The 13388-nt window shown below is 39.5% G+C and overlaps 2 protein-coding genes across 7 annotated transcripts in view; one reads left to right on the top strand and one right to left on the bottom strand.

The window, feature by feature from the left end:
- Nucleotides 1-2563, bottom strand: part of mideasb (mitotic deacetylase associated SANT domain protein b) — a 31029-nt gene extending 28466 nt beyond the window's left edge. For all 3 annotated transcript variants that reach the window (XM_047393212.1, XM_047393208.1, XM_047393210.1), the window contains exon 1: nucleotides 2426-2563. The gene's annotated coding sequence lies outside the window, so the exon portion shown is untranslated. The remainder of the gene's footprint in view (nucleotides 1-2425) is intronic.
- A 63-nt stretch (nucleotides 2564-2626) lies between these two features.
- Nucleotides 2627-8316, top strand: ptgr2 (prostaglandin reductase 2). Of its 4 annotated transcripts, none has more exons than XM_047393216.1 (9): nucleotides 2627-2765; nucleotides 5054-5164; nucleotides 5264-5382; nucleotides 5581-5772; nucleotides 6763-6933; nucleotides 7156-7365; nucleotides 7447-7656; nucleotides 7741-7780; nucleotides 7860-8316. In XM_047393216.1, the coding sequence occupies exons 2-9, from the start codon at nucleotides 5128-5130 to the stop codon at nucleotides 7922-7924; spliced, it is 1044 nt and encodes a 347-aa protein (XP_047249172.1). In that variant the 5' UTR covers nucleotides 2627-2765; nucleotides 5054-5127; the 3' UTR covers nucleotides 7925-8316. The 4 variants fall into 4 exon arrangements, with proteins under 4 accessions (XP_047249172.1, XP_047249173.1, XP_047249171.1 ...); XM_047393217.1 differs by lacking the exon at nucleotides 2627-2765 and adding an exon at nucleotides 2817-3109 and having other exon boundaries at nucleotides 5096-5164; XM_047393215.1 differs by lacking the exon at nucleotides 2627-2765 and adding an exon at nucleotides 2818-3109.
- The last annotated feature ends 5072 nt before the right edge of the window (nucleotides 8317-13388 follow it).

Genomic DNA, 13388 nt, shown 5'->3' with positions numbered 1-13388 from the left:
GCGTTAAATGCATCAACCATCAGCATGTATTTCAATGCACTTTTTTTGACCTGCAGACCAGGTAAGGGGAACATAAATCTAATAATTCCTTCATTCTGTGCTGAAAAACTACAACTTCTATCAAAGAACCTGCAGCACAGCCTTTCTCTTTTATGAGTTATAGTCTTTATGGGGGAAAAAAATGATCAGAATTGGTCAAATCGGGGCACGGCAAGATGGAATATATGGCCTTACAGCAGGCTTTGTGAGGACGTGGAGGAGGATCCCTTATTTAAAGATGCTGAGGTCACAGACTGCATAGAGGCAGTACAAACAGCAGCTATTTCTCCAACAGAAAACCGCTGGAAACAGGCCTCATTGTGTTCTCTGTATACACATGAACTAGAGTAACTCAAGCACTGTCTTTTCAAATGCTTGAGCTGCAGTTTATGCATATTCTATCTGCTTTATCTGTATTTACCTAGCATAGGAAACTATTCTTTAAAAAAAAAAAGATGAGTTATACGGTCCTGTAATAAGCGTCACTACTGGTCTGTTAACCTCCTTTATAATTAGCAGGTTCATGTGTTGTAATGTAGAAAAACTCCGGATGAAACACAATTGGGCCTTTGGGTTACAAGAAAAGAGAACCAGAGTCAATATGAGTGAAACTTCTTTGTTCTTAGTAAGTGTACTGGAGTATTATGAATTATTAGACCATAGCTTAAGCACTTAGAAATCATTTCAAACTGACTCTTTAGAATATGAGGGGAATCCCCAGGGAGTGTGGAGACAGTCTGCTGCTGTGGGATGTTGCAACTTAGTTGTTACTATGCTAATATTCATCGTGTACAAGGTAATAGGTTTGGACTTTTTAAGATTCTACATTGCATATAATTAGATTGTGTATCAATTTCAGAAACCTACCTGAAACGCAGAACCTTACAATGAGCCGCATTGTGCATAAAATATGGTACAAATCCTGATCAAATTGATACACTGTAAAATTACCCACAAATTGGGACCAGAAATGACTCAAGGAGAGGAAAAAAACCCAAACATCAAAAGAATGTACAAATACAATGAATAGTAATTATTTTTGTAGCCTCTCATTCAGGTATATCCCAGGAGATGAAAGCTGGGAGCGAATTTTATTACCAAAACAAGCAAAACAGACTGTTTTTTATTGCTGTTGTAATGTATCAGTGATAATGCAGTTTCTCTCTGTAATCTAATCAGTAGTGTTCTGTAATCTCAATCAATTACACCAAACTCTAGAAAAAATGAACAAAAATATAACCCTGACCCTCATAAAGGCAAACCATTCAAAACTACTACACTGGAACAAGATGAACTAAAAGGAAACAAGTGACAAATATGTAACCAACACCAGAGGAAACTGGCTTTTGTCAAGGAGGCCTTATTACACATCACAAATGTCTTTTACGTTTATTTATTTATCAAATTGAAGACTAATGACATACTTTTAAGAAAACAAAGTCTGCATTAAAACTAATTGATTATTGGGCTGCTAATGACAGGTTCAGGTCTTGCTTCCCTGAACAATTTGATTTGTTAAACCGATTTGTGAATCTTGAACAAAGAGTCTCAGTTTTTTTTTTTTTTTTTTTTTTTAAAAAATAGGTTTTACAAATCAAGTAAAGGTCAAGTCTTTTAAAGAAGCTGTAATCAATTAAGAAGAAATTGTCCAGGTTTGACAGGCCTACATAATGCATTTTTCACACTTGTCTCAAACCCATTGTCCTGATGCCAAAAAAAGACACCACAAATGCTATTTTTGCACTTAAAAAAACATATTCATGAAACATTTATTGTTTCGTGAATCTGAAAGTGAGTTTTAGGATTCTCTTTTTTGAGCAACAGGAAACTTGATTGATACTTTTCTTGCTGCCCCATGCCGGAAGGTTGCCCTGGGTGGGGAGCCACATCACCCAAATTAAAAACCCACACTCAGCCTTCAGAGGTAAGTGCTGAATTCATGGTAACAGTTGACATGACGAAGGGTGAGACCAGAATCTGCACTAATTGCAATGTGTCCGTCTTATTTTTGATTCTTAAAAATGTAGAAGAAGCAAAGGGTAGAAAAAAAAAAATGCGGATGCAACTGAAAAGGAGTGAATTTAGGAAGCAAGTACATCCGATGAAACTAGAAACTGTAAATGGTGGTACTATTAACTGCAGCAGATGTTTTATTTTTATTTTTTATTTATTTAATATTTATTCAGAGTCCAGGTGTGAAGACATGAATGTCACTCCTGGGACTCAGGGGGGGATTTTGAGTTGTGTTGAGTCTGTCAGAGGGGATTTCATACCAGCTTAGCGGATAACACCCAACAGCACCAGCAAATGATTCACATAGAACCGCATCTACCACTAGCTGCCATAAACACACACACACACACTGCCTTTCAGTAATGCTACTTACTTTATCCTCTGGTCCTCCATGGCAATTCAAGCTTTCATCTCGCTGTTTTCTGATGTTGCCTTCCTGCAGATGCTTCCACAAGGCGTCACATCCCAGCCACACACTGACCCAATTTAGCTTTTTGCTAGCCCTCAACGCGGGACGACATGCGCGTTTGTGACTTTTCATTTAAAGTAACCAGTAGGAACAACGCGTGTGATTAAATTAATGTCTTCATCTGTTCAGGAGCTGCAGAGTTGACGAAACCCAACCAGATAATCTCATTATGACTGCGCATTCCGTTTCTATTTGCCTTCCTTAACGGCCCAACGGTGCATCAGCGAGCACCAGCAACAAGATAGTAAGCTGCTTCTGTCAAATAACGTCGCACTTTAACACAAGTGCAATTAAAACGTTATCACGGAATAGATTTTTAATGACGTGTTAATTGGTTTTAGTTGTTATTGTTTCTTAAATAATCCACATAAAATCTCGGACGGTACGTATAAAAATAAGGAATTTAACGATAGCGGAAGCTGGAGGCAGGGAAGCCTCTCAATGCCCAATAGGTGGTGCGCATCATTAGTCAACCGGCGAAGCTTTTGAAACAGTTCGCAAACCAGGCCCATCGGGCGGGGCTTACCCCAAGTGACAACAGAATTGCGTGGATACCAAGATAAAAGTTGTCTTGAACAATGAATAGAGGTAAATATGATCAACCCCAGGCTGTGACAAAGGAAATTATGTCTTGTCATTTATATTTCACCAATTATTAGCAGTTGATGACGTACTAAAGTCACATCGCTCTGAAGGGCAGTTATTTGGTTCATAGAGGCATCGTTGCCCCATGGAAACATATAACAGCGCGTCCGCCATGTTATGAGTGGCACGTTCGCCTCAGAAAGCAAAACAAGTGTGCTTAGAAATTAGTTTTCATAATAAAAGAAACTAAAGTTTATATTTCAAATAACTGTGATTAATCATGTTTAAATACAATAACGTGTGTCAATTTTATTACTAATATTGGTGTTTACTTTGACAAAATGAAATCGTGGTGTAGGGGTCTTAAGCGCTCGATGCGGCTGTCCCGGATTCGAGTCCCAGACCTGGCGACCTTTGCCGAATGTCTCCCCCTCTTTTTGCCCTTTTTCCTGTCTACCTAGTGTCGAAAAAAATTACAAATATAGGCCTCTAGTGCCGCAAAAAAAAAAAAACCACATAAATATATATATATATATATATATATATATATATATATATATATATATATATATAAAAGCACTGTTGCCTTGCAGCAAGAAGGTCCTGGGTTTGATTCCCGGCCTGGGGTCTTTCTGCATGGAGTTTGCATGTTCTCCCCGTGCATGCGTGGGTTCTCACCGGGTACTCCGGCTTCCTCCCACAGTCCAAAGACATGCCTGTTAGGTTAATTGGTCTCTGTAAATTGCCCTTAGGTGTATGAATGAGTGTGTGCATGGTTGTTTGTGTGTTGCCCTGTGATGAACTGGCGACCTGTCCAGGGTGAACCCCGCCTCTCGCCCAGACTGCTGGAAATAGGCACCAGCTACCCCACGACCCACTATGGAATAAGCGGTAGAAAATGACTGACTGACTGACAAAAAATAATAATAATTAAATCTGCGATTCAGTATAAGACAGAGCAACCAATGTGAAATCTGCTTAATAAATACCTTAATAACTGACCTCATTTAATTATACCAAAGCACTAAACAATTTAGTTATTTTATAATAACTTAACAATATTTAGTTTAGCTACTTTCTATTGTCAAAAAGTATTGTTTAAAGGGTGGATGTAAAACCCTCGAATCTTGTTTTTCAGATGTTGATCTGTACTGTAGTTGCACTGACAAATATTGACCCTTATGCTTTTCGCTCAGGTAATCTGCTGCTTCTTTCTGTCCCTTACGCTCGGACTAAATTAGGTAAAAAGGCTTTTGTTCACTCTGCTTCCTTCGCTTGGTACTTTTTACAGAAGACCTGGAGACCAATTGAATTTATTTCACAAAGAGCTTTTAAATCCAAACTAAGAGATCTTCAGGCGGATTTAATAACATGTACTTGTTTCTCATAGTTTGCTGTTTGTTTTAAATTGTGTAACAATAATTGTTTCACTTGTTGCTGCCTCTTGGCCAGGACTCCCTTGAAAAACAGGTTTTAATCTCAATTTGACTTTATCCCAGTTAAATAAATGTAATATTTTTTTTTACAATATTATTATTGAGTCAACTTTGTTTAGGAATAAGGGGTGATCCATGAGATTAACAATGGTATCTAGTTACTAACAGTCTTATTTCAGTTGTCACTTGTGCTAATGCATTTTAAGGGTATTGCAACTATTATAGAATAGAAATATCCTTTATTGTCCCACAATGGGGATGGATGGACTAAAATGCCACTTACAATATGGCCGCGATGTTGACCTACGACCCGGATACAATCATACGTGAGAAAAAGTCCTCTCACTCCGCTTCGTAGTCATATGCATATGGTCATATCTATTGGGTGAAGACTTGCTTTTTGCAAAACAACGAATAAGCATCGACTAAGCACCGTGAACAGCGAGAAGAAGAAGCTTTGTGAGCATTTCCCGCACTAACGTCTTTGTTTTAAATAATGTTTTATTTGCAGCGAGACACTGACCTGCCCCTGACTCTTGTCATTGGTTGCCAGGTCGAGTCACCTGAGCCAACGCGACTAAAAGCATGCAAGTGCAGAGAGTCGTTCTTAACTCTCGACCAGGTGAGTTATTTCAGAGCCAGCAACCTTGGATGCAGTTCTGCGGGGTTCTTGCATAGGTGTTGCAAACTTTTTGCTGAAGCTTTGCATTTGCCCATGCAGGTAAAAATGGGGAGCCAAGCCCTAAAAACTTCCGCCTGGAACGGATCAGTTTAACACCTGACCTGGAAAATGGGCAAGTCCTTGTTCGGACTCTTTACCTCTCAGTCGACCCTTACATGGTAAGGAAGCAGGCAGAAAAAGCATTATTAATAACTTTGAAAGAATCAAACACACTGGCCCAGCTGCCCTTTGAGTTGTTTTTCTGTATAATAAACCTGTAGTCCATGTGAATTAGGCACAGAACATCAGGTCAGTGAATGCCTCACAGTAAAGGTTGCTCTACATCCATCAGTCGCTATGATGTTTGTTTTTCTCAGCGCTGTAGAATGAATGAAGACACCAGTGCGGATTACCTGACTCCATGGGAGCTGTCTGAATGCGTGGACGGTGGAGGTGTTGGCGTGGTTGAAGCCAGCCGCTGCAGCGCTCTCACTGATGGTGATGTTGTCACTTCATTCAACTGGCCTTGGCAGACTCATGCTGTCATGATAGGAGATGGTCTACAGAAGGTATGGCAAATTATTCTTAGGGATAAGTGGGTATAACTGTATTATTTTCCAGCCTGGTTTGTGTGTGCAAAAAAAAAAAAAAACAACCAACTATATAAACCAACTACATTGCCTTCCAGAAGCAATTAAGTATGAACCTCTTGCAATAAGGTACATCAATGCATTTTATTGGGATTTTCTGGGATAGACCTACACACAGTAGCATGTAGTTGTCAAGTGGAAGGAAAATAATACATGCTCTCAAGAAAAGAAGAACCTAAAAACCATATATTTGCACGTTGCCAAGTTGAATCAGTCATTGCAAACTTTTGGGCCCGTCTCTACCAGCTTAATACATCTAGAGGCTGAGATTGTGGCCCATTCTTTTTTTTTTTTTCAAAATAGCTTAAACTGCAACTGTCAAGTCAGATTTTCAATGGCATTTAGATCTGGACTTTGACTGGGCCGTTCTACCGTTCTAAAACATGACTGTTTTGATCTAGGCCATTTCTTTTTTGTTTTGGTTGTATGTTTAATATTGCTCAGCTGGAAGGTGAACCTCAGTCTTGTGTACCTTCTAACAGATTTTCTTCCAGGACTACCCTCTATTTAGCTCCACTCATCTTTCTATTAACACTAAATAGATTTTCTGTCACCGCTGGAGTAAAGCACACTCACACCATGATGCTTCTGCCATCATGTTTAACCAGGTGGACAGTCTGTCTTGAGTGATGTAGAGTACTGGTGGCTGTAACAGTGTAAAGGTCTGATATTGTTCTGGTTGCAAGGATTTTATTTAGGGGTGTCTGGGCATAGGGGGGGGCAGGGTCTGTATAAAAATGAAAAGCACCTGCTTTTATTTTAGATTTTCATTTGAAAAAAAAATTATAAAATCACTTTCCTTTCTCTTTTCAAAATTGCGCATTACATTGTGTTGGTCTACCCATAAAATTCATTTTTACGAGGCATGGTTCATGAAGATCTAATACATTTCTTTTTCTCTTTTTACAGGTTGATTTACAGATGGTTGATGGGCACCTTTCCTACTTTTTGGGAGCAGTTGGTATAACTGGACTCACGGCACTGTTGGGAGTCAGGGAGAAGGGCCATGTGACCAAAGGGGCCAATCAGACAATGGTGGTCAGCGGTGCAGCTGGAGCCTGTGGGTCCCTAGCTGGACAGGTAGATTTTCATTCAAAATGGCTTCTCCTCATCTGCTTATTTAAGATGTTATCAAAAAGAAAGAAAAGCCAAAGTAGATGAGAGTTCCACCAGCCATCTTGGCTAGTGCTGCTCCCTTTCCTTTGTTTGGCCTCAATTAGTTGTTAAAATAGCCTTTAGGTTTGGGTTTAAATGCAGGAAAATGTTGGAAGCTATGTTTTTGTATTACTGTATATTTCCCAGATCGGCCGGCTGGATGGATGTGTTAGGGTGGTTGGGATATGTGGTTCAGACGAGAAGTGCAAATCTTTGGTCGAAGATCTGGGCTTCTCTGCAGCAGTCAACTACCGCGGTGAGGACATCTCTGCACGGCTTCAGGATATCTGTCCTGACGGCGTCGACGTCTACTTCGACAACGTAGGAGGCGCCGTCAGTGAAGCTGTCATAGAGCAGGTATGGCATGTGTTTTTAATGCCAGATGTGTCCTACAACCTTCCACCGAGCACGGTCTTCCACCGCTCTCTCAACCCACAGATGAACAAAGGAGGGCATGTGATCCTCTGTGGGCAGATCTCCCAGTACAACAAGGATGTGCCATATCCACCCCCTCTGAGCGATAAGACACAAGAAATCCTGCAAAGTCGAAGCATCATCCGGGAGAGATTTATAGTGCTTAGCTACATGAGTAAAGCAGAAGCTGCCCTCTTTGAGCTCAGCCAGTTGGTAAAATCAGCTCAAGTCAAGGTATGGAAGACGATTTAAATGCCTAAAAACACTCCCTCCTCCTTGGTTGTGTCTTGGCGTTGTTATCTAGTTTCCTCTTTGCAGGTGCTGGAAACGGTGGTGAACGGTATAGAAAACATGGGAGGTATGAGAGTATTCGGTCAACATATATTCATTCGTTGTTTTTGGTTGGACTTTCATCATTTTTTTTCTTCTTCTCACAGTTGCATTTTGCTCCATGATGAGAGGTGGAAACATTGGCAAGCAAATTGTAAAAATATCCGACTGAAGAAAACTGCCGTTGCTTCCAGCTTAGACGGCACTCCTAATATATATGTCCTGGGAAAATGAATCTACAGTTGCCTTTTATCACCTCCATTACTGTAACACTAACTTAATAAACCCTTGTAGGTTTGTAACATAAAATAAAATGAGAAAATAAATTGGCCACTCTTATTTTCTAACTGTATTAAAAAAAAGAAATAAACCTGGAGCCAATAAACAAATGAGGCCCAGATTAGATGGAGCCCACTGGTTATTAACTCTCCAGTGTTTGTAGTAGATAAATGTTTAATAAGAACACATCACTGAAGTACATTTATTCCTACACTATTTTAACATGTGCTGTAACATTTTAAATCCTTTTTTTTTCTGCATAAGAAAATAAATGTGTTAAGAAGATGTCAACTGAGTGAGTATTTTTTAAGGCCGAATTTTTTTTTGCCTTGTCTGCATTAAGATGACTCCTCAAGCTATTATACATGGGTATTTAACTGGGCTGGGCCAGCCACATTAAGGACAAATAAATTTTTTTTGCAGGAGCATGTCACATTTAGAAATGTAGAGAAATCCAAACTGAGTCAATTGTGAGTTATGCAAGGAAAAAAAAGCCTTTTCTAACCTAAAATCAAACTTCCAACTACAAGGTTAGATAAGACTAGGATTGAGTTTTCCTACAACAAACACTCCAGGTAAGGTTGGTGTGAACAGGGTCACTGATAAGTATGATGGGGGATCCATGATGCTGTGGACTGTCTTGCATAGTTAACTTGTCAAAATGCCAGATAAAAATCTGGTGACCTTAGGTCATTATCGGGTCTTTCAACAGGGTAACGATCCAAAACGTACGGCCAGATCAACACAGAAATGGTTCACCAGACACAAAATGATCGTCTCAGTCAACAGTGAGTTAGAGAGGACTCTAAATGATTTAGAGGTTGTGCAAAGAGGAATGGTCAAAGATCCCCCTCTCTCTATGTGCAAGGATGCACATAATTGTGGCACTAGTGATTTTAACCTTATACCCGATTAATGATATTTTCTTAGCACAAAATTTTGCCACTGCAATGCAAAAATCTACTTGAGAAGATGGATGTTTTAAAAGCAATTTTTTACTCCAATGGCGAGTAGCTACTCTTTTCATTTATTCTTCAAAGGCACAAAGAAATGGGTTTTATACCAGTATTACTTAATGATCCATCTATTACATGCCTTTATGTTGCTGTTCTGACTACCTAAAAATGTTGGGACACACAACAAAATATACTGTAATGCACATTTCTTTATTCCACATCACTATAAACCAATAATAAAATATAGTTGTAGTGGTTCTAAATCGAGATGTCACAAGAAAAATATGTGGCAGGTGTAAAAATACCATCCATTCACAAGCATCAGCGTTTGAACACGGGGGATGGATGCAGAGGCGGTGGAGTCCATGCCAGCGTTTCTTCAAACAGTCCAGTTGGCGCAAAGTAATCACGTCCACATTTATACGTAGCGCCATGATACTGTCGAGGCCATTTTTTTGTTTATTTATTGCAGAAAGAGAAAAAAGTTAAGCATTATGTGTTAGAAGTGATCCAAATCCAGCTAACACCGCCACCATGTGGACAGATTATGTAGATTTAGAAAGGTACGATGGATTGAGTCAAATGCTCCAAAAAAGAAGATAAATATTTATTATGTCAGTGTAGAGGAAAAAGTTCTAGAACCGCTCCCAGCAAGAACATATAATTTAACTTTCATACTGTCTGGTAGCTGTTTCAGTATTAATGTGTCTTATCCCATCAAAGAACCATTATTCTGCAGTAAACCTGGGTAAATTATCATCACAGGATGCAACTCCATTAATTATGGTCCCCCATATAAGGAGGTTTAGAGCAACTAAATGAGTGTTTTTGTGTGCTGTGGTAAGATCGGTTTTTACAACAAGGAAGGTGTGAACAACAGTGCAACAAATAGAGTTTCGTTGTTTTCACACACATACACAACAGACGAAACAGGTTTTCACACACAAGGAATGCTTCCCTAGTCAAACTCAAGGTGGGGGCTGAAACATCCTGTTTCAGAGCAAATTCATCACACAAGAAGAACATTTTCTTTAAAGAAAAATCACAATGCAATCAAAATGAATAAATAAAACAGCATAAAATAGTGATTCATTTTATTTTTTTTAAGTTTCAACACATTCATCTAGTTTCTTCGCTAATCAACCACATATTCGCATTGTTTCATGTGTTTTTAGTTCACTTCTGAGACCAGCGTTCACATTCCTGAGAAACAAACAGCTGCTTTCTGTGAATAAAAAAAATAAATAAATCATGTTGCATTCTGGCTTTCGGAGAACATTGGCATTGGCATAATTGCAAACATTACTGGCAGTTGTTTGCATTGAAACCGATTCGATTCACAGCAAAAATTGTCAACTACGTCCACAGAGATTAGTCGATAAATTGATTTTCTGTGTTCTCGTGTAGACTGAACAAAGAATATGATGGTCTAGGTCGCTTTTGTCACTCCCAGCTTACAGTGTAGTATTTAAAAAGTGCAGCACTTTCTACTTTCTGTACGATTTGTATTATAAAGTAAACATAGTGGAGCTGCTTGGCAACTCCAGCCTTCATTCACCAATAAAACCAGGATTAGGAGGAGAAAATAAAAAGAATAAAATGCTTTCTTACTCATCCTTTGGCAGTGGTGAAGTGGCATTTTGGCCAAGGCAACATATCCAAAAAGTGCTAAACCTCAAGTAAATGAGTCATCTTAAACCAGAGCAGAATACAGTCCACTGTCAACCACAGTAGAAGTTGGAATATTCCTCTTATAGCTACAACCAGACACAGTACCTTGCAAAAGTATTCGTACCCCATCAAACTTCTTCTCATTTGGTCACGTAACAACCACAACCCTCAGTGTAACTGGGACCTTTATGTGATCTAACAGAGAGCTTCTGTGTGTGATTAAATCCCAGTAGAAATACAGCTGTTATGTGAGGGCATCTGAGATTTGTTGCAGAACATTATTGAACAAACAGCACCATGAAGACCAAGGAACCAGAATCATCACGCCAAATATACCATGCCTACTGAGAAACATGGGGATGGCAGCGTCATGATGTAGGGAGGATTCTCTCCAGTAAGGATGGGGAGGAGTTGGTGGGAAGATGCAGGGAGCTAAATTCAGGGCAATCCTTAATGAAATCCAGGGTTTCTTTACATTACTTAAGTCAAATTTCCATGTTTTTTTTCCAGATAAAATATTCTCAGTCCTAACATTAAAGCTGCACGGTATAGTGAATCTTAACCGTCATCACAATGTCACTGTGTGCAAATTTGTAAACCGTAATAGATTAAATGAATGCAATATTTGGTAAGGTATATTTAAGGTGCACTGCATGCTACTTTGTTTGGCTGATTGGATAAGATTTTCACTTCCCTCGATGCCCACACTTAATCCAAATAATTAGTGGCTGAGATGCTAGAGCTTATAAAGAGTAGTGGGGACATTTTGAGAAAAAGTCTGTGGGTCAACAATAATCAGCAATATTGTCGCAGTTAAATCCTTCCTTGATATTGTGCAGCTCATCCTAACAATTATTTTTAGATAAAAAATAAATCAAAAATTCCAATGAATCTACGGAAGATATTTATACAGAAGAAGAAAAGACAAGGAATATATGGAGTAAGGAAGAAAGGCAGACACAAGACAGGAAAGACGGAGGGACACAGGGAAGAGATAGAGGTGAGACACAAGGAAGGCAGGATACAAAGAAGGAAGAGGGAACAAAAAGACACAAGGAGGGAAAGAAGTTAGGGCACAAGTAAAAAGGGAAGAATGAAGGGAGGATAAAATGGAAGGAGACAGGAGAGGAAAGACCACTGGAAGGGCAGAGCATTTAGAAAATAGCAGTGAGTACAAATACTTTCCATACTCCTGCTACCTGTCTGACCCCTTCTCTTTTCCAATGGTTATAATCATTCTGACAGAGGGAGGTATCCCAATCCTTGTGGTTTTTAGTATAACAATGACCATCAGTGGGACCCTTTGTGGGGTTCCTTGAGACGACATTGTTGTAAATAAGCGCCGTTTAACTAAATAATCTGAACTGAAACTTTCTGTGTAGTTATGCTGCTATAGGCTTAGGCTGCTGGAGGACATAACAACCACTTTCACCCTCTTTGCTACATTCTCACACTACTCTCCAATTTTGCATTATTTGCTGTTATTTCAGTTTTTAACTAAATGTTCTCTCTCTTTTCTCTTCCTAGAAGCTACACCTGGCCTGACTCTGTGTCTACCTGTGACACCTTTCTGGAGGGGGGAATCGTCCAAGCTTCTGCTGGCAACAACTTAATGCTCACCCTCTACCGATGATCTACATAGCCCTGTCTTTCAGTGTTTAACCCTTTCTCTCTCCTAGACATGGCGATTGACTGAGCTTTACTGTGACTAACTCTATGTGCTCTCTTTCAGACTCTTACCTTGAAAACTGGCTCAGAGTTTATCTGTTCTTTCTTTCTAGGTGAAACGACTAAAGGAGCTACATCCATTAACATTTACTTTTCCTCCCCATAGAAAGGATTCCTGGATCAGTGCTTCTTTGTTCTCTTTGTGTCTCTGCTCTGTTCTCTCAAACCCCCAGTCGGTCGTGGCAGATGGCCGCTCACACTGAGCCTGGTTCTGCTGGAGGTTTCTTCCTGTTAAAAGGGAGTTTTTCCTCTCCACTGTCGCTACATGCATGCTCAGTATGAGGGATTGCTGCAAAGTCAACGCCAGTGACTGTCCACTGTCTCTACATGCTCATCCAGGAGGAGGGAATGCTGCAAGTCACTGACTGGATGCAATCTGCTGGGTTTCCTTAGATAGAAAAACTTTTTTTCCAATTTGTATAAAAAGCTAACTCCGACTGCACTGTTCAATGGTTAAGATTAATTGGAATGTATGAACCTGACTTTTGTGAAGTGCCTTGAGACGACATGTGTTGTGAATTGGCGCTATATAAATAAAACTGAATTGAATTTTTCCATTCATATCCTAGACCTGGAATATACTAGAATCAAATTCCAGACCTTCCCCAAAAGCATAACCCTGGAAAACCTGTTAGACACTGGCTAAGACTTGAAACTGGGACGGAGATTTACCTTCCAGCAGGTCAAATATTCATGTTTTCAAATGACCTAGTCAAAGTCCAGACCTAAAGTCAGACCTGAGAATATGTGGCAAGCCTTAAAAATCACTTTTCAGAAACGCTCTCCATCCAATCTGAATGAGTTTGAGCCATCTTGGAAAAAACTAAAAGCTCAGGGCAGTCTCTAGACGTGTCGGCGCTTGTGGAGACACACCTACAAAGTACTAACTTTGAAGGATTGAATACAAATGTAATAAAATCCCAATAAAACATATTAAACACAGTGATTGTAATGTGACAACAGCTGAAAAATCCAAGGCGTATTAATACATTTGCAAGGCAA

The sequence above is a fragment of the Girardinichthys multiradiatus genome, chromosome 19, assembly GCF_021462225.1.
Source record: "Girardinichthys multiradiatus isolate DD_20200921_A chromosome 19, DD_fGirMul_XY1, whole genome shotgun sequence".
NCBI lineage: Eukaryota > Metazoa > Chordata > Actinopteri > Cyprinodontiformes > Goodeidae > Girardinichthys > Girardinichthys multiradiatus.
Note: the sequence above shows the minus strand (reverse complement) of the source record. Positions and strands in the feature narration are given on the sequence as shown.